The sequence below is a fragment of the Kogia breviceps genome, chromosome 11 (assembly GCF_026419965.1).
Source record: "Kogia breviceps isolate mKogBre1 chromosome 11, mKogBre1 haplotype 1, whole genome shotgun sequence".
NCBI classification, from domain to species: domain Eukaryota; kingdom Metazoa; phylum Chordata; class Mammalia; order Artiodactyla; family Physeteridae; genus Kogia; species Kogia breviceps.
The window spans coordinates 81,220,991-81,242,486 of record NC_081320.1 but is presented as its reverse complement, the minus strand read 5'-3'; the positions used below and the strand labels follow the sequence as shown (position 1 = coordinate 81,242,486).

General features: G+C 37.5%; 1 protein-coding gene across 1 annotated transcript in view; it reads left to right on the top strand.

Annotated features, from left to right (window-relative positions):
- SPDYA (speedy/RINGO cell cycle regulator family member A) overlaps positions 1-21,496 on the top strand; it is a 31,890-nt gene that overhangs the window by 3,107 nt on the left and 7,287 nt on the right. The window contains exons 3-5 of the mRNA XM_059078285.2: positions 1,586-1,671; positions 5,947-6,118; positions 14,225-14,522. Coding sequence (XP_058934268.2) covers positions 1,586-1,671; positions 5,947-6,118; positions 14,225-14,522 — 556 coding nt within the window. The remainder of the gene's footprint in view (positions 1-1,585; positions 1,672-5,946; positions 6,119-14,224; positions 14,523-21,496) is intronic.

The window sequence follows — 21,496 nt, the reverse complement described above, 5'->3', positions numbered from 1 at the left end:
AGTGGTTAAGAATCCGCTGCCAATGCAGGAGACATGGGTTTGATCCCTGGTCCGGGAAGATCCCACATGCTGCGGAGCATCTGGGCCCATGTGCCACAACTGCTGGGCCTGCGCTCTGGAGCCCGCGAGACACAACTACTGAGCCCGCGTGCTGCAACTGCTGAGGCCAGCATGCCTGGAGCCCGTGCTCTGCAACGGGAGGGGCCGCTGCAGTGAGAGGCCCGCGCACCACAACAAGGAGTAGCCCACCCACGCCACGACTAGAGAAAGCCAGCACGCAGCAACGAAGACCCAACGCAGCCAAAAATAAATAAATAAATAAATAAATAATGCGCCAGCCAACAGAAAAGGGAATGAACAGAAGACTAGCTCATGATTAAATACCCACTAATTTCATATTGATGTGAACTCTTATTTTAAGCTGAAGATAACAAAAATAAAATCAGAGGGATTTTTAATTTTGAAAATTTTTAGAAAATTTCAAACATACAACTTATAGTAGAGAGAATAGAACAAAGATCCTCCATGTGCCTGTCATCCAGCTAAAACAATGATCAACTCATGGCCATTCTTGTTTCTTCTAATCTCTCTCCCCAAACGTGGATTATTTTGAAGCAAATCCCAGAGATCCTAACATTTTATCCATAAATATTTAAAGATGTACTTCTAAAAGGTGAGATCTTTTAAAACATAATCAAGTGTCACTGATGCTTTTAAAAATTGACAGTAATGCCTTAATGTAAAATATCCAGTTCATGTGAAGTTTTAAAGTTTTAAATTTTACAATTTTAAGCACCTTACAGTAATTAAAGTTGTTGGACAGCAGGGGGCAGTGCCTTTAAAGTAACTAACCAGGAGTACTGTTTCTTAACACTCAATAAATATATCAAGAGTCCTCTACTGAAAGTTACCTTGAAAATTTGGAATCACCTTTGTGGCCAAACCTGTGAAGGTAGCATGAATTAGGCATTTTATGAGAGGGAGTCTGTTATCAATATATCAGTATCATAACTTGTTTTTAACTTGAACAGGCAGAACCTGGCATGGGTCCTAATAGCAGGCTAGACATATGTCTTCCTAATAGTACCTTTAAAACACTTTAATTCCAACGAAAATAGAGCCATGTTGTTCTAATTTCTGGTTAGAAGTTATTTTTCAAAAGTTATTTTTAAATGTGAGTATGGATGTCTGCAACTTACTCAAAGGGTTGAGGGGAAAAATTTTTGCGTATACACATACATCAAGCCAGTGTGGCAACAGAAAAACAGTTGGTGAATCTAGGTGAAGGATGTATGGTTATTCACTTGATTATTATTTCAGCTTCTCTATAGGTTTGAATAGATGGCAATAATAAAATTTAGAGGTTAAAATTATAATTATAAAATTATAATTTAATCATAAATGATCCAGAACTATTTCTCATTGTTCATATGGATTAAAGAAAGCCAAAAAATAAGGACTCAAATAAATAGCTAATTCTATAATAAGGATAAATAATGCTTTACTTTAGCTTATAAACATAACTTTTAAAGCAGTTTTACTATGAAAGCAAAACAATATTAACTTTTAACTTTTTTCCCTATAGTATCTTTTGGCTATGACCTTTGTTTATTTCAAGAGAGCTAAATTTACTATAAATGAGCATACCAGGATAAATTTCTTTATTGCTCTGTAAGTATGCTTTCTACTAAGTGATTTTTGTGCTAGTTATTTATAATATATACAATACCTTATTTAAAATAGAGACTGTTTAAAACCTGATGTATATCTTTGAATAGGCCTTCCTGTTTAAAAGCCATATATTTTTTTACTTTAATAGGGTATTCTTATGTTCTTTTCACTGGTATTCTGCCATATGCCTAACATTTATTATTCAATATTCCACTTGAGTTTGTATTGTACCTTTCACATTTCCATAATTTATATAGTGTTCCACATAAATTATCCCAAATTTTCCTCTTTTGGACTTAGAGATTTTTTAAAAGCCAGAATATTCTCCTTGAAATTTAATGTATAGTAAAAATTATTATCATTATTGCCCTTTTACACTGAACAACTTGTGGAAAATGCTCTAGACATCTCAATATCAAAACCTTTTCTACCTAGTACCTGGATATAATGCTGCAGTTTGAAATATATGAATATAATTTTAAGTACCTAACTAGGGAACTACATATAAAAATATTTAAGTTGAATACCACAACAACCGTCAGCACTGAAGAATTTATTTAAAGTCTGTTAATTCAAAATCAAAGAGTGATTCAAGAAATAGGACTAGAAGAAATTATCTCTGCATGTTTTCAGCAGACATATTTCCCCATGCATAGGGAAAAATGAACTCAATATAAATTTGAGTTGATGACTGCTAAATTGAGGGAATATAATAGTATTAGCTAATATTGAGTATCATGTGCAAGGTACCACAAAAATGTTTTTTATAAACTCATCTAATCTTCCCTATAAGATACATTTTAAAATTATCTCCATTTTACAGATGGGGAGATTGAAACAGGAAGATTAAGTACTTTCCAAGGTCACAAAAGTTAGTAATCAGCAAATTCAGGTGTGACTTGCCAATGGCCAAATTCAGCCATTTAACACTAAGCTGCTGTTTACATGTCTCTTAGTATTATATCTGTATGTTGATGCAATATCTATTTTATAGTTTTTTTCTCACCTGAAAATTGAAAACAAACCAAAAGAAACTTTATTTAAATCTTACCAGATGCCCCAAATTGGATTTGACAAGTTTTGTAAAGTTATTACCAGCAAAGCACTGTTAGCTTACACTGTGTAGTAGCATGTCAGGTTGCATTGCATGTTGTATTATAAGCTCCATATGAAAAGTAACATGAATTATAATTTACATTTTTATATCTAATCATTCTTTTGATACAACCTCACTCAATAGTTCTTATTAAATATTTTCTCAGCCACAGTTCTAACTCAACTCTTTTTCCTTTTTATATATTCTTATAACACTCTGAACTATTATCATTTTCCTATATTCTCTTTCAGTTATGTATGTATTTCATACTTGATTGCCTTTTCTACTTGACTGTAGACTCCTTAAGGGCAAGGAATTTGTATCTTACTTTATTTGCATACTTCAGTGGCTGACATAGGAAGTTCTTAATTCTTTATTTGAATAAGCATAATTAACCTTATGCAAAAGAAATGGACTCTGCTCCAAGAAAAATCTATTTCAAATTAGAAGACAACTTACATGTATAAGAGACAGATATTTCACTACCTGGAGCCTGAAAAATTGTTAATGTAGAATGGAATCATAATGTGGTCCTGATACTGGAGTACCATAGTCCATTATAGATTTTTCATAATCCGCAAGCATGAAAGGGGCCAGCCTCCAGCTCTATATACAGTTTACTAAGAACTCTCAGGGATACTAAAGTGAAAAATTACTTTATACAATTTCACAAAGGACATGATTTGACTCATATAACTGAATGGGTTTAACAATGAGGTGCTTTATAATAAGGTAATATATATATAATGTAATATAATAAGGTAATATTAAAATACTTAGTTATTTTAAGAGAGGATAAAAATATGTAGGTACTCATTTTATATTAATGTAACTAAATATGAGTATGCACATGGTTAAAAATATATGTATAGGAGGGTATACAATTAAAAGTAAGTCTTCCTCATATCTCAAGACCTTGACCTCCCTCCTCAAGGACAGTTAACAGTTTCATATGTATGTGTCTACATGTGTAGAAATAATTTTCTGTATATGAACCAGTATGTATATTACATGCATAGAGGTGTACTATACACTTCTGTGCCTTTAAGATTTTTTAAATGTGAAATATTTACAAAAGAGTGTATGGAATGTATACCTATGTGTGTGTAAAAGAACAGAAGCAAAACAAATACTCATGTACCCATGACTCAAGAATAGAACATTGCCAGAATCTTAGAAACTCACAGCATGCAGTTTCCCAATTAGAGCCCCCTCCCTTCCACAAGTAATCATTTTCTTACTTTTTTTTTTCTTACTTTTCTTTATTCTATGTATATACCTCTAAATAATATATTATTTGGTTATTCCTATTTGGGGGCTTTATAATAAAATAATTATACACCATAATTACCATTATCATTCTTCTGTAACTTTCTTCTTTTGCTTTATAATATTATTTTGAGATTCATTTCTATTGAAACATGTAGCTATAGTTCATTTCATTTTCACTGCAGAATAATATTCTATTGTTTCTTATATATTTGCATTTTTTCCTCCCATCTTGTTGTGTATTTTGTGTATGTCCCATTTTTTTCTTTCTTCTTTCCCCTCCATTTTTATCTTCTTTTTGATTGAGATTTTAATATTTTTACTTTTGACACCTTTTTTTCCTCTGCATGTTTGGAAATCTTACATTCTATATCTATACTTTTAGCAATTGCCCTAGTTATTTTTAATTACAAGACCCTTAAGCATTTTAACTCTAATCACTCTTCCCAACTTCTATTCTCTTGTTTTGCAATTCTGTTAGTTCTACCTGATGCCTTCCAAAAGGTTAGGCATTGTTATTGTTGTTTTATAAATTCATCATTTGTTTAGATTTGCCCATGTATCTATATATCTTTGATTACTATTCCTTCTTGCATCTCAGACCTTCCACTTGGGATCATTTACCTTCCTTTCTGATTGCTTTTAAGACCCCCTTTTCTTGGGTGTTTGTTAATTTCAGTATCTTCACACTTCAGGGACTGTTTCTGTTCATGGTGCCTTGTTCCCTTGTATGTTTTGTAATTTTTTTATTGTGAGTCACCTGTTTTTCTTACTCATTTATGGAGCTTGCATTGTTTCCAGTGGGAAATCGGCTCCATCCTTATCTCTGTTCCTGTGTTATCTAACATGTCTTATTTTTTTTCCTCTCACTGCTTTTAAGATTTTCTCTTTATTAGTGGTCCTAAGTAATTAATTATGATATGCCTTAGTATAATTTTCTTCATGTTTTGTGCTTTGGAGTTCACTGAGCTTCTTTGTGGGTTTATAGTTTTCATCAAATTTTGAAAATTTTCAGTCATTATTTCTTCAAATGTTTTTTCTGTACACCCACCACCCTTTAGGGATTCCAATTTCACCTTTATTAGGCTGCTTAAAGTTGTCTCACAGCTTATTGATGCTCTGTTCATTATTTTTGTTTCCTTTTCTCTGTGTGTTTCATTTTAGATAGTTTATATTGCTATGTCTTCAATGCACAAATCTTTTCCTCTGTAAAATTGAATCTGCTGTTAACCCCACTCAATGTATTTTTCATTGTACATATACTTTTCATCTCTAGAGGTATACTTTCAAATGTGTCTAATCTTTTTGAACATCTGGAATAATTATAACTTTTAATATCCTTGTCTGTTACTTCTATCATGTGAGTCAGTTTTGACTGACTGATGATTTTTCTTATCTGTCCAGTTTTCCTGCTTTTATGCATGCCTGATTCCCCCCTCAGGTATTTGAGTGTAGGGGAAGACTGTAGGAATAGAGGGAACACAGTGACTAACGTTCACCCAGGGCTGGAAATAGGGCCTGTTCCCACCAGCCAGACTGAAAAAACTTATAATTCACACTGAGTAATTCAGTACTAGTACAGTACTCAGGAACGTCTTGCCTTAGTGGGCCCCAAACTGAACATTGCTCCAGATCCACCTAACAAATCATGAAAGCAAGACTTGAAAGGATCAGACTGTTTCTGTATAACTGCATCCCAGAGCAAAGCTCAAGATTGATAGGAATATTAAAGTATCCAGAACTCAACAAGGTAAAATTCACCGTATCTCTATTTTTGATCTATCTTTCTTTAATCATGCATAAGGTTGAACATCTTTTATGTGTTTATAAACAAGTTGGGGTGTGTGTGTGAACTGTCTGTTCCTGTCCTTTACCCATTTCTTTTTTGAGTTGTTGGTCTTCTTTGCTAGGTATCTGGCTAATACAGTTGAAGAAGATGAAGAAGAATCCAAATATGAAATTTTTCCATGGGCTTTAGGGAAAAACTGGAGAAAATTATTCCCTGATTTCTTAAAGTTAAGGGACAAACTCTGGGATAGAATTGACTATAGGGCTATTGTAAGCCGGCGATGCTGTGAGGAGGTAAGATTTTTACATGCATTATATATGTAATCTCTGTCTTCTCTTTGTGTAGTTTTCCTTGTCTTATTTTTTGATGTGCTTCTAATGTTTCACTTTTTTTTGTATATGAAGGGTAAACCATTAACCTTGATGATTACCATGAGTACAACTTTTATATTACAATGTTGATGTTTTAATTTTATACCACAATAATTAAAAATTGTCATTTCTGTTTTTCAGAACAGCCTACTTCTGTAGAAAGTATTTTTATTTTAGAGTGTTTCTTTTCTCTAAAAGATCACCAGTATATTGGGAAAGAATAGCGTGCACATTCCAAAATACATCATGGTAATAACATTGGAGCTGAATAATAATTTCCATTAAATAATTTCTGTTAAAGTATCAAAATTTCAAGTTCCCAAGGTTAAATGTGAACTATATGGTATAAAATAAGTTTAAAAACTATACCTCTTTTCACATAGCATACATAAAGTTTCCTTGATGCCAGATTCTATTAATATAAAGCAGAAAGACCCTAAAAATTAAAAGATAAGTTATTTTATCTAATGTTCTGGTTTTCAGTAAAGAAAGTTAATGTTTCAAACTAAAAAAAAATTGGAGTAGAAAATTAAATGGAAGGCAATGATCACTATAAGGCAGTACTAGTTCAGAGAAGTTTGGTAAATGTTGGCTAGATAATGTTGTAATTAAATGAAGTCATATGGGACTTCCCTGGTGGTGCAGTGGTTAAGAATCTGCCTGCCAGTGCAGGGGACATAGGTTCAATACCTGGTCCAGGAAGATCCCACATGCTGTGGAACAACTAAGCCCATGTGCCGCAACTACTGAGCCTGCGCTCTAGAGCAGGGGTCGCCAACCCCCGGTTCCAGTCCACGGCCTGTTAGGAACTGAGCCACACAGCAGTAAGTGAGCAGTGAGCGAGTGAGCGAAGGTTTGTCTGCCACTCCCCATCGCTCGCATTACCACCTGAACCATCCACCCCCACCAGTGGAAAAATCGTCTTCCATGAAAACAGTGCCTGGTGCCAAAAAGGTTGGGGACCTCTGTTGTAGAGCCCACGAGCCACAACTACCGAGCCCACACGCTACAACTACTGAAGTCTGTGCACTCTAGGGCCCGTGTAGCCACAACTACCGAGCCTGCATGCTGCAACTATTGAAGACTGCGCGCCTAGAGCCCGTGCTCTGCAACAAGAGAAGCCACCACAATGAGAAGCCCATGCACTGCAATGAAGAGTAGTCCCCGCTCACTGCAACTAGAGAAAGCCCACACGCAGCAACGAAGACCCAACGCAGCCAAAAAAAAAAAAAAAAAATGAAGTCATATCTAGTTTAATGACTACAGGCCAAAGGAGCCAATTAATGGATTAGTGTCAGACCTGAAGGAAGACTTAAGAGGTGTGTCACAGGACTCTGCCCAGAGTTAACCTTGTTAGTTATATTTATTAATGAGATGAAGATATAGCAGTTATGCATATTTGTGGATTAAATTAGGATTGTTGAATGTTAGGGGAAATGCAAGGATTCAGAAATAACTTAGAAGACTGTGCAGCAGGCCAAGTCTTTACAAGATTATATTCAATAGAAAAATATGAAAAGTTGGGTGTGTATGACCCACCTCCCCAAATTAATGGATCCTCATTAAGGAATTTAAAGGACTCATTCCAATTACAGGGCATTGAAAAAGTCCTGTCTTGCTATTTTTTGTCACTACCTCCCTAGGTGAGGAGTGGGTAATTTGCACACCTGTTGCCATCCTTGATGTGACAGCGGACCTTATTTGAACACTGATTTTTTCAAAGTAAATGCTTCAAGCCCTGTAGAACACTCAGCTAAGTACATGGAGGGGGCACTGGAGGCAAGAGGCTGGGATAGGCAATGCTTCCTCATGGCAGGTTGCTTACCCACTCCTAAAATACAATGACTAGCATTTTAACTGCAACAACTTTATTCTGTTGGAGCTGGAATTACCTCAGTTGCTGGCACCATACAAAGAGACAGAATTATGTGGATTAATGGTGTATGTGTAAAAGACTACAAAGTTTTAGACACCTGGAAAGTCAGTTGTGTAATGGGATTTACAGAAAAGTTTAATCTCTCAAGGTTTCAACACTGAGAACTAACAGATCTCTCTCCTAATTCCAGATCTGCATATCCAGTTTTAATTTACATTTCATTATCTAGTAGATACCTCAAACTTAACATGCTGAAAATTGAGTTTTTGATTCCACCACATAGGCCTCTACACTTGCTCCTCCTGCAATCTTCCACATGTTAATAAATGGTAACTTCATCATTCTAGTTGTTCAGACCAAAAACCTCACCCTAGACTTTTTTCTTCCACATCTATACATTAAAGAAAATCCAGCATCCTACCATTTCTCACCACCTCCACCACTAAACCCTACTTTAATTGTCATCTCTTGCCTCAACTATTGTCATAACTTTCCAAATAGTCTCCCTTACAATCTTTCTTCCCTATAGCCCATTCTTCATAGCAGATTTAAAGAGTAAATCTTTTAGAAAATCAAATCATGTCTCCTTTACTTAAAAGCCTCCAGAGGCTTACCATCTCACATAGAGTAAAAGACACAAAGTGCTTATCCTGGAACTACATGGTCTGCCAACTCTCCTCCTTTATCTCTTTCACTTCATCTCCCATCCTTGTTCATTTCACTGCAACCACTCTGGCCTACTTGCTATTCTTCAAATGCACCAAGGACACTCCCACCTCAGGGTCTTTGCATTTGCCATTCCTATTACCTGGAATGCTTTCCCCCAGAAATTCATATGCTTCACTTCTCACTTCATTCAGGACTCTGCTTAAATGTCACCTCAGAGAAACCATTCCTTACCACCCTATACTGAGTAGTAACTCCCTCCATGGAATAAAAATTGAAGAGTCCAGTTTACTTTTGGCAAGGGTACCAAGAAAATTAAGTGGGGAATGAATCATCTTTTCAACAAATTGTGCTGGAACAACTGGATGTCCACATGCAAAAGAAAGCACTTGGACCCCTACTCCATATTAGATATAAAAAGCTAACTCAAAATGGATCAAAGACCTAAATTAAAGAGCTAAAAACTATAAAAATCTGATATCATAGGGGTTACATCTTCATGACCTTGGATTAGGTTTCTTAGATATAATACCAGAAGCACAAGCAAGAATAGGAAATATAGATAAAATGGACATCATCAAAATTTTAAACTTTTGTACTTCAAAGGACACCATTAAGAAAGCGAAGAGGGCTTCCCTGGTGGCGCAGTGGTTGAGAGTCCGCCTGCCAATGCAGGGGACACAGGTTCGTGCCCTGGTCCGGGAAGATCCCACATGCCGCGGAGTGGCTAGGCCCGTGAGGCATGGCCGCTGAGCCTGTGCATCTGGAGCCTGTGCTCCGCAATGGGAGAGGCCACAACAGTGAGAGGCCCGCGTGCCGCAAAAAAAAAAAAAAAGTAAAGAGACAACCCACAAACTGGAAGAAAAATTTTGCAAATCATCTGTCTTATAAGGCACTTATATCTAAAATATATAAACAGCTCTTACAACTCAGTATTAAAGAGACAACCCAATTTTTTAGAGCAAAGGATCTGAATATGTATTTCTTCAAAAAAGATATTCAGATGGGCAAAAAAGCACATGAAAAGATGCTCAACATCATTAGCCATCAGAAAAATGCAAAATCACAAACACAAGGAGATATCACTTTACACCCACTAGGATGACTATAATTTTTTTTAAAAAAGACAATAACAAGTATTGATAAGGATGTGGAGAAATTGGAATCCTTATACACTTCTGGTGGGATTGTAAAATCATGTAGTTGCTTTGGAAAACAGTCTGGCATTTCCTCGAAATGCTAAACAGAGTTACCATATGACCCAGCAATTCCACTCCTAGTTTTATACTCAAAAGAAATGAAAACTGTGTCCACACAAAAACTTATGCATGAATGTTCAGAGCAAGCAGCCGTATTCATAATAGTCAATAGTTGTGAAAACAGTTGAAATGTCCAGTAGCTAATTAATGGATCGACAAAACATCTATATAATGATATATTACTTGACAATTAAAAGGAATAAAGTACTGATACATGTTACAAAGTGGATGAACCCTGAAAACATTATGGCTAAGTGAAAGAAGCCAATCAATCCCTAAAGGACCACATATTGTATGGTTTCATTTATATGAACTGTGAAAAATATATAATCCAAAGTGACAGAAAGTGGTTGCCTGGGGATGAAGAGAGGAATACAGTAAGAGTGCCTGACTTGTAGTAGGTGCTTAGTAAATATAGCTGACTGACAGAATGAATGGAACTTAAAGCTTCTGATTCTTTTTCATACCTTCTTATCTATGAAGACAAACAACAACAAGGACCTACTGTATAGCACAGGGAACTATATTCAATATATTGTAGTAACCAATAATGGAAGAGAATCTGAAAAAATATATAACTGAATCACTTTGCTGTACACCTGAAACATTGTAGATCAACTAGACTTCATTAAAAATTTTTTTTAATAAACAAAACTATAAGACAATTCTTGGGCTTCCCTGGTGGTGCAGCGGTTAAGAATCCATCTGCCAATATGGGGGACATGGGTTCGAGCCCTACTCCGGGAAGATCCCACATGCTATGGAGCAACTAAGCCCGTGTACCGCAACTACTGAGCCTGTGCTCTAGAGCCCATGAGCCACAACTACTGAGCCTACATGCCACAACTACTGAAGCCCACATGCCTAGAGCCCGTGCTCCGCAACAAAGAGAAGCCACTGCAGTGAGAAGCCCGTGCACCACAACGAAGAGTAGCCCCCCGCTCGCCGCAACTAGAGAAAGCCCGTGTGCAGCAACAACGTAGCCAAAAATAAGTAAATTTTTTTAAAATGAAAAACAATTCTTTACTGAGCTCACCTAGCACTGACCTTTATCCAGATAGATAAGCCAGATAAAGATAAGATTTTTTTTTTTGGTTGTTCCAATCAGGTACATTTGAATCATGTTGGTGTACAGAAAAAGAAATTACCTAGTAGGTTTTATCCTGTTCTCTTAAGTATTCATTTAACAGCTAATTTATGAGTAAGACACTAAGTTCAGTGTTGTGGAGGTTTATTATAAAGAAGTATTATATCATCCTTGCCCTGAAGTTTGCTGCATTATAGTAGCAAGACAGGCTGTCAGAAACTTAGTTTTCTATGTATTTGTTATTAAGAGTCCCGTACTGGCATACTGTCAACCCATTTTTTAGTTACATATCCTAAAATAAACTCAGGTTATGATAGTAGCCACAAACTGGCTTACAGTAATTATACTATACACTTGCATTGTGCTTTACAAATTTATATTTTCATATAAATTATCTTCTTATCCTTACAAAAATACTTGTGAGGACCAAGGAGGTTGAGATTTACTCAAGATCATATATCAGTTAAGTGGCAGAACCACAACTTGACTTCACATCTAATGGCTTCCCAGTGTTCTGTTTTCTCTGACATCTAGCCTCCATCTCTTATGTTGGTTAGTTTAGAAAATGCACTTATAGATATCTCAGGAATTAAATAGCATAATAGATAAGAGTGTGTGCATGCATTTTTCTAGGTGGGTTAGCATGTGAAGAGACTACGATGCCTAGCTTATTGCAGAAAGAACAGTACCAAATCTTCTATTTTGTGCCCTTTACTTCATATTTCCCTCTGCTCTTTTCACTAAACTTTGCTATATAGGATTCCTACAAAAATCATATTGCTGAAGGCTCATTAAGTTAGTGGCCTCTAATTCTTAAATATTTTCATCTATCATTTAAAAATATTTAATGACTGCATAATATTGTGGAGAAGGCATTTGAAAGAGAGGTGTATGAGACACTATTCCTGTCCAGAGGGGGCTTTCAGCAGAACAGTTTACACGCATAAAAAGGTACATCTGAGTGCTAACATTTACATGCTGAGTCCTAATATAGCATTAACAATAAAACAAGAAAATCTGAAAGCTGGAGTTTCTAGAAAGGTGGGACTTATATTGGGCATTGAAGGAAAAGAAATACTAAGACAAATAAAGGGAAAGGACATTCCAGACATGAGCAATAAAGACAGAAATATTGAGAAAAATAGTAGATAAATATGGAAGGAATAAGAAAATTTGATATTTTACTTCCTCACCTTGGGTATCTCTGCGCCTAGCTTCACAGTCATAGGAATGTGTATATTTAGAGTTAACTGCTTTATTTACTTCTACCTTTTAAAAGATATATAACTTTAATACATGTCTTTGGTTGAAAACTGTTTTGAAGGATTTAAGAAGTAGATTATAAAATAAATCCAATCCTAAAGTACACTTTAAAAATTAGCGTTGCTAGTATTCTTTATGCATTGTCTTGGGGGAGGCACAATAACCCTATTTTCTGAGGGAATCAGCTTTAATCTGGGGGTTTTAAGGTTTTCATTCTTAACGGCAGAAGCATTCTTTCCAAACAAAATTTTACACACAATCCCCCAAATAGAGGTCCTCCACCTGCTCTGTCTTCCCTTAGCCCCTCCTGTGACCCCTAATGTTGTCTGTGAAACCTAGGGCTCCTCAAACCAGTTTGAAAATCACTCGTCTAGGCAATTAATAAAGCACTGTCTTTTTTGAATTATAGTTTATTTTTTATTTATTTATTTTTTTGCGATACGCGGGCCTCTCACTGCTGTGGCCTCTCCCGTTGCGGAGCACAGGCTCCAGACGCGCAGGCTCAGCGGCCATGGCTCACGGGCCCACCGGTGCGCGGCATGTGGGATCTTCCCGGACCGGGGCACGAACCCGCGTCCCCTGTATCGGCAGGAGGACTCTCAACCACTGCGCCACCAGGGAAGCCCTGAATTATAATTTTGTCTGGATACTTGAATAAAATAATTTTTTTAAAAAAGCACTGTCTAGCTCTCAAATTCTACAATTCTCATTTACCTTGGGTCACTGATAACCGCAACTAAACATTTTTGCTTTGAAGTAACATTCTAACATTCTGTTTAGAAGTTTTAGATACCATGAGGTCAGCAGGTAGGTACACTTCGCTAGCTTGTCTTAAATGGCTGTCATTCGCCAGATGTTTACTATGTGATAAAGATTTTACACATATTTAACCTTCAGGACAATCCTATGAGGCAGATGGTATCCCCAGTTTTCCATATGAAGATATTGAGGCTCAGAAAGGTTAAGTAACTTGCGAAGTATCATACAACTAGGAAGTGGCAGAGCCAGAATAAGAAACTAAGTCTATCCTGACTCTAAAGGCAGTGTGTTCTCTAACCGACCTTAGAGAACGATGCCTGACAGGTAGTGCGGAATCTTAAGTACTTTCTGAATAATCCCTCATCTAATCCTTGCAACAACCCTCTACAGTAGACACCATTATTCTCTCCATACCACAGACAAGAGAATAGGAACAGAGAGGTTAAGCACCTTAGCTGTGTTTTCATTCACCATATCTCTTGCTGTGATTGCAAACATGTTAAGATTAGCCTAACATACATAGCTGGAAACCTCAATTAAAAATATTGTTTTCGGGCTTCCCTGGTGGCGCAGTGGTTGAGAATCCGCCTGCCGATGCAAGGGACACGGGTTCGTGCCCCGGTCTGGGAAGATCCCACGTGCCGCGGAGCGGCTGGGCCGGTGAGCCATGGCCGCTGAGCCTGCGCGTCCGGAGCCTGTGCTCCGCAACGGGAGAGGCCACAACAGTGAGGCCCGCATACCACAAAACAAAAAATATATATATTCTTTTCAACCCAGTACATTCCAGATAATTATGTATTGTTTTGGACTAACTGTATTATTTTTCCCAAACCTATAATATCCAGAATTGAAAAGCCTGGAAGGTTGCTTCAGTTCTATTTCCTGTTTGAAATAATTTAAATACCTTATCAATTATTATCTTAAGGATCCAAGCAATGAATCCCGTTATAGGTAATATTGCCTTATCTGGAAATGCTTTTTTTCTAAAAAAAAAAATCGGTGACAGATTTTTAGATCTAGTTTTACAGGTAGCTTGTTCTTGATTTATAATTTTTGTTCTTAATTTTACTAAATTTTAAAATCTTATTAAAATTCTAAAAGAAAGCTTTCCACCATAGGTTATGGCCATTGCTCCAACCCATTATATATGGCAACGAGAACGCTCTGTGCATCACAGTGGAGCTGTTAGAAACTACCACAGAGACGAAGTTCAACTGCCCCGGGGACCTAGTGCCACACCGGTTGATTGTTCACTCTGTGGTAGAAAAGGAAGATACGTTAGACTGGGATTGTCTTCATCGTCATCTTCATCCAGTGATACAGTAGAGGTGGTGGAGAAACATTCTCAGGAATCACACAACTCATTCTCAATGGACATAATAGTTGATCCTTCTCAAGCTTATAGCTATTTTCAAGGTATGACTTAGAGATATGTCAGAATTAGATCTATGAATGTTATTAATAAATCCAAGTTATCTATTGGCCAGTAGTCAGTCCTTATAGGCGGAGTACATAATTATTTATATACTACAACAATATGAGTTAAAGTAGTATTGAAAGTTTTCCCCTTTTCAAGTACTACTTTTTGTCTTGGTATTGTTTTGTGGTAGCTTACCTAAACTAAGAGATTTTTAATGTGATTTCTGTTAAACTGAAACCTAATTCACCATAGATCTCAAGTATTTTAAGAGCCTGAACCATTTTCTTTGTAATGTTTATTTTATTCAAAAGAAGTTTTAAGAAGAGAATAAATTTACTTGTAATCTCACCATGCAGCTTTATCAGTAATTAACTATTGGTTTCTTCTACACACTTTTTAAAATTGAGATAAAATTGACATATAACACTGTATTAGTTTTAGGTGTGTAACATAATGATTAACACAATAAATTTAGTTAACATCCATCACCATACAGTTACGGTTTTTTTTCTTGTGATGAGAACTTTTAAGATACACTCTTAGCAACTCTCAAATACACAATCTTGTTAACTATAGTCACCATGCTGTAGATTATATCCCCAGAACTTATTTATCTTATTACTGGAAATTTGTACTTTCCACTACCTTCACCCACTCCCCCCCTCTCCCCACCTTCTCTGGCAACCACCATTTGGTGGTGTATTTATGAGTTCAGGTTTTTAAATTTATGTTTAATTTTTGTTTAATATTTATTTATTTAGGCTGTGTTGGGTCTTAGTTGCAGCGTGCGGGCTCTTTGTTGCGGCGGGCAGGCCTCTCTCTAGTTGTGGTGCACAGGCTCCAGAGTGCACAAGCTCAGTCGCCCCGTGGCATGTGGGATCTTAGTTCCCTGACCAGGGATCGAACCCACGTCCCCTGCATTAGAAGGTGGTTTTGTAACCACTGGACCACCAGGGAAGACCTGAGTTCAGCTTTTTTTAGATTTCACATATAAGTGAGATCACACAGTATTTGCCTTTCTCTGTCTCACTTAGCACAATGCCCTCAAGGTCCATCCATGTTGTCACAAATGGCAGGATTTCCTTCTTTTTAAAGATATATATACATAGAGATAGATAAATAGTCACATTTTCTTTATCCATTCATCCATTGATGGACACTTAAAAGTTGTTTCCATTTCATGTCTTGACTATTGCAAATAATGCTGCACTGAACATGGGTGTGCAGGTATCTTTTCAAGATAGTGATTTTGTTTCCTTCAGATAATACCCAGAAGTGGAATTGCTGGAACATATGGTAGTTCTATTTTTAACTTTTTGAGGAACCGCCATACTGTTGTACATAGTGGCTGTATCCAACAGTGCACAAGTGTTCCCTTTTCTCCACATTCTCACCAACACTTGTTATTTCTTGTCAGCCATTCTAACAGGTGGGAGATAACATCACATTGTGGTTTTAATTTGTATTTTCCTACTAATTAGTGATGTTGAACACCTTTTCATGTACCTCTTGGCCACTTGTATGTCTTCTTTGGAAAAATGTCTATTCATTTCCTCTGCCCATTTTTTAATTGGATTATTTTTCTGTTGAGTTGTATGAGTTCTTTATATTTTTGGATATTAGCCCCCTTGTCAGATATATGATTTGCAAATATTTTCTCCCATTTGGTAGGTTGTCTTTTCATTTTGTTGATGGTTTCCTATACTGTACAGAAGCTTTTTAGTTTGATGTAGTCCCACTGTTTATTTTTGCATTTGTTGCCTTTGTTTTTGGTGTGAAATCCAAAAAACAGTTGCCAAGACCAATGTCAAGGACCTTACCCTCTGTTTCTTCTAGGAGTTTTGTGGTTTCAGGTCTTACATTCAAGTCTTTAATCCATTTTGAATTGATTTTTGTGCATGGTGTAAGATAGTGGTCCAGTTTCATTCTTTCACATGTGGCTGTCCAGTTTTTTCAACCCCATCTGTTGAAGAGACTATCTTTTCCCAATATATTTTTGACTCCTTTGTCATAAATTAACCATATGTGTGGGTTTATCTCTGGGCTCTCCATTCTGTTCCACTGATCTACGTGTCTGTTTTTATGCCAATACCATACTGTTTTGATTACTATAGCTTTGTAATACTATATATTTTTCTATTTCTATTTTCTATTAAAAAAAAATAGAACCATACTGTATCTATGCTTGCTTTTTTTTCACTTACCATAAAGCATTTCCTGATGTCATTATTTAGTCTTTGAAAACCTGATTTTTCATCATGAGATGCTGTAAGTACCACAATTTTTTTTTTTTTTTTTTTTTTTTTTTTTGTGGTACGCGGGCCTCTCACTGTTGTGGCCTCTCCCGTTGCAGAGCACAGGCTCCGGATGCACAGGCTCAGCGGCCATGGCTCACGGGCCCAGCTGCTCCGCGGTATGTGGGATCTTCCCGGACCGGGGCACGAACCCGTGTCCCCTGCATCGGCAGGCGGATTCTCAACCACTGCGCCACCAGGGAAGCCCAGTACCACAATTTATTTGCATATTTCTTTTTTGTTGGGATTTAAGTGGTTTTGAACTATGGTATTTTATATTAATTTGAAAATAATAGTATGTACTGGAAATACTTTTAGTCAACCACACCCTAATTTTCATTTAAATTATTATTTATAAAGGTTGAGTACTTCTCTGACATTTCTCGATTTGAAACAGAACCAGAATGACACTCTACCAGCAGTGATCCTTTTTACTTCTTATAAAGCCTTTGTCCCAGATTTTCACCCATCTGAAGATGGGACTGGCAGATTTCTTATGGTTCTCTCTAATTCTATAATGAGACCCACATTATTTCAGAGTTTCACCTATTTATTTTTACCACATTATTATGAGATTAGCAGTGGCTACTGAAGTTTTACTAAGAAACTAGACTCTTAACTCTTGAAGGTAGGGGTCTTGCCTATCAGTGTTCCATTCCCTGGCCATAGTAATCACTGAAAAAATTTGACTGACAGTATAGTCTCTTCCCTTGTAACACCTCCAAGCATCATTTTTATTTGTTCACTCATATTTGAAAGTAAATAGGGTCTACCATAGGCTAAATTATAAGAGTTGCCTTTTAGCATCCCTCCCCTCTCTCCTAGCCCCTTTTGCCTACAGTCTTTGATCCTCATAATAGGTAAGATTTATTAGATATTTAAAATGTTCCATGCAATGTTAAGGATTTTACATTCATAACCTCACTTAATAGTCACAGCCAACCCCAAGGTAAATACTAGTATCTCCACTTTGTAGATAAGGAAACAGAGGCTTAGAGAGGTTAAGTCATTTGCCCAAGATGACTGAGAGAGTGACACTTGAACCCAGGTCTGACTCTACTACAGCCTGAATTCCTATGATGCTTTTCTGCCCCCTTTGATGAAATCTTGCCTTCAGTAGTGAAAATAAGCTGCCACAGAAGTCTTCTAGCAGATTGCTAAGGACTAAAGAATTAGTGAAAGCATTAAGAACAAAGTCCCTGGCCCTGAACCAAGATGGCGGAGTAGAAGGACGGGCTCTCACTCCCTCTTGTGAGAACACCAGAATCACAACTAGCTGCTGGACAATCATCGACAGGAAGACACTGGAACTCACCAAAAAAGATACCCCACATCCAAAGACAAGGAGAAGCCACAGTGAGATGGTAGGAGGGGTGCAATCACAGTAATATCAAACCTCATAACTGCTGGGTGGGTGACTCACAGATGAAGAACACTTATACTACAGAAGTCCGCCCACTGGAGTGAAGGTTCTGAGCACAATGTCAGGCTTCCCAACCTGGGGGTCTGGCAACGGGAGGAGGAATTCCTAGAGAATCAGACTTTGAAGGCTAGCAGAATTTGATTGCAGGACTTAGACAGGACTGGGGGAGACAGAGACTCCACTCTTGGAGGGCACACACAAAGTAGTGTGCACACTGGGACCCAGGGGAAGGAGCAGTGACCCCAGGGGAGACTGAACCAGACCTACCTGGTAGTGTTGGAGGGTCTCCTGCAGAGGTGGGAGGTGGCTGTGGCTCACTGTGGGGACAAGGACACTGGCAGCAGAAGTTCTGGGAAGTACTCCTTGGCGTGAGCCCTCCCAGAGTCCACCATTAGCCCCACCAAAGAACCAGGTAGGTTCCAGTGCTGGGTCGCCTCAGGCCAAACAAAAACAGGGAGGGAACCCATCCCCACCCATGAGCAGTCAGGTGGATTAAAGTTTTACTGAGCTCTGCCCACCAGAGCAACAGTCAGCTCTACCCACCACCAGTCCCTCACATCAGGAAACTTGCACAAGCCTCTTAGATAGCCTCATCCACCAGAGGGCAGACAGCAGAAGCAAGAAGAACTACAGTACTGCAGTCTGTGGAACAAAAACCACATTCACAGAAAGACAAGATGAAAAGGCAGAGGGCTATGTACCACATGAAGGAAAACGATAAAACCCCAGAAAAATAACTAAATGAAGTGGGGATAGGCAACCTTCCAGAAAAAGAATTCAGAATAATGATAGTGAAGATGATCCAGGACCTTGACCTCGGAAAAAGAATGGAGGCAAAGATCGAGAAGATGCAAGAAATGTTTAACAAAGACCTACAATAATTAAAGAACAAACAAACAGAGATGAAAAATACACTAACTGAAATGAAAAATACACTAGAAGGAATCAGTAGCAGAATAACTGAGGCAGAAGAATGGATAACTGACCTGCAAGACAGAATGATGGAATTCACTGCTGCGGAACAGAAATAAGAAAAAAGAATGAAAAGAAATGAAGACAGCCTAAGAGACCTCTGTGACAACATTAAATGCAACAACATTCGCATTATAGGGGTCCCAAAGGAGAAGAGAGACAGAAAGGACCAGAGAAAATATTTGAAGACATTATAGTCGAAAACTTCCCTAACACGGGAAAGGAAATAGCCACCCAAGTCCAGGAAGTGGCAAGTCCCATACAGGATAAACCCAAGGAGGAACACACCTAGACACATAGTAATCAAATTGGCAAAAATTAAAGACAAAGAAAAATTATTGAAAGCAGCAAGGGAAAAACGACAAATAACATACAAGGGAACTCCCATAAGGTTAACAGCTGATTTCTCAGCAGAAACTCTACAAGCCAAAAGGGAGTGGCATGATATACTTAAAGTGATGAAAGGGAAGAACCTACAACCAAGATTACTCTACCCAGCAAGAATCTCATTCAGATTTGATGGAGAAATCAAATGCTTTACAGACAACCAAAAGCTAAGAGAATTCAGCACCACCAAACCAGCTCTACAACAAATGGTAAAGGAACTTCTCTAAGTGAGAAACACAAGAGAAGAAAAGGACCTACAAAAACAAACCCAAAACAATTAAGAAAATGGTCATAGGAACATACATATCGATAATTACCTTAAACGTGAATGGATTAAATGCTCCAACCAAAAGACACAGGCTCCCTGAATGGATACAAAAACAAGACCCATGTATATGCTGTCTACAAGAAACCCACTTCAGACCTAGGGACACATACAGACTGAAAGTGAGGGGATGGAAAAAGATATCCCATGCAAATGGAAATCAAAGGAAAGCTGGAGTAGCAATACTCATATCAGATAAAATAGACTTTACAATAAAGAATGTTATAAGAGACAAGGAAGGACACTATGTAATGATCAAGGGATCAATCCAAGAAGAAGATATAAAAATTATAAATATATATGCAGCCAACATAGGAGCACCTCAATACATAAGGCAACTGCTAACAGCTATAAAAGAGTAAATCAACAGTAACACAATAATAGTGGGGAACTTTAACACCTCACTTACACCAATGGACAGATCATCCAAACTGAAAATAAATAAGGAAACAGAAACTTTAGATGACCCAATAGACCAGAGATTTAATTGATATTTATAGGACATTCCATCCAAAACCAGCAGATTACACTTTCTTCTCAAGTGCACATGGAACATTCTCCAGGATAGATCACATCTTGGGTCACAAATCAAGCCTCAGTAAATTTAAGAAAACTGAAATCATATCCAGCATCTTTCCTGACCACAACGCTATGAGATTAGAAATGAATTACAGGGGAATAAATGTAAAAAACACAAACATATGGAGGCTAAACAATACGTTACTAAATAACCAAAAAATCACTGAAGAAATCAAAGAGGAAATCAAAAAATATGTAGAGACAAATGACAATGAAAACATGACGATCCAGGCTTCCCTGGTGGCACAGTGGTTGAGTCCACCTGCTGATGCAGGGGACACGGGTTCGTGTCCCGGTCCGGGAAGATCCCACATGCCGCAGAGCAGCTAGGCCCGTGAGCCATGGCTGCTGAGCCTGCGCGTCTGGAGCCTGTGCTCCGCAATGGGAGAAGCCACAACAGTGAGAGGACTGCGTACTGCAAAAAAAAAACAAAAAACAAAACAAAAAAAACACACAACAAAAAACCATGATGATCCAAAACCTATGGGATGCAGCAAAAGTAGTTCTAAGAGGGAAGTTTACAGCTATACAAGCCTACCTCAAGAAACAAGAAAAATCTCAAATAAACAATTTAACCTTACACCTAAAGGAATCAGAGAAAGAACAAACAAAACCCGAAGTTAGCAGAAGGAAAGAACTCATAAAGATCAGAGCAGAAATAAATGAAATAGAAACAAAGAAAACAATAGCAAAGATCAATACAACTAAAAGCTGATTCTTTGAGAAGATAAACAAAATTGATAAACCATTAGCCAGACTCATCAAGAAAAAGAGGGAGAGGACTCAAATCAATAAAATTAGAAATGAAAAAGGAGAAGTTACAACAGACACTGCAGAAATACAAAGCATCCTAAGAGACTACTACAAGCAACTCTATGCCAATAAAATGGAAAACCTGGAAGAAATGGACAAATTCTTAGAAATGCACAAGCTGCCGAGACTGAACCAGGAAGAAATAGAAAATATGAACAGACCAATCATAAGTAATGA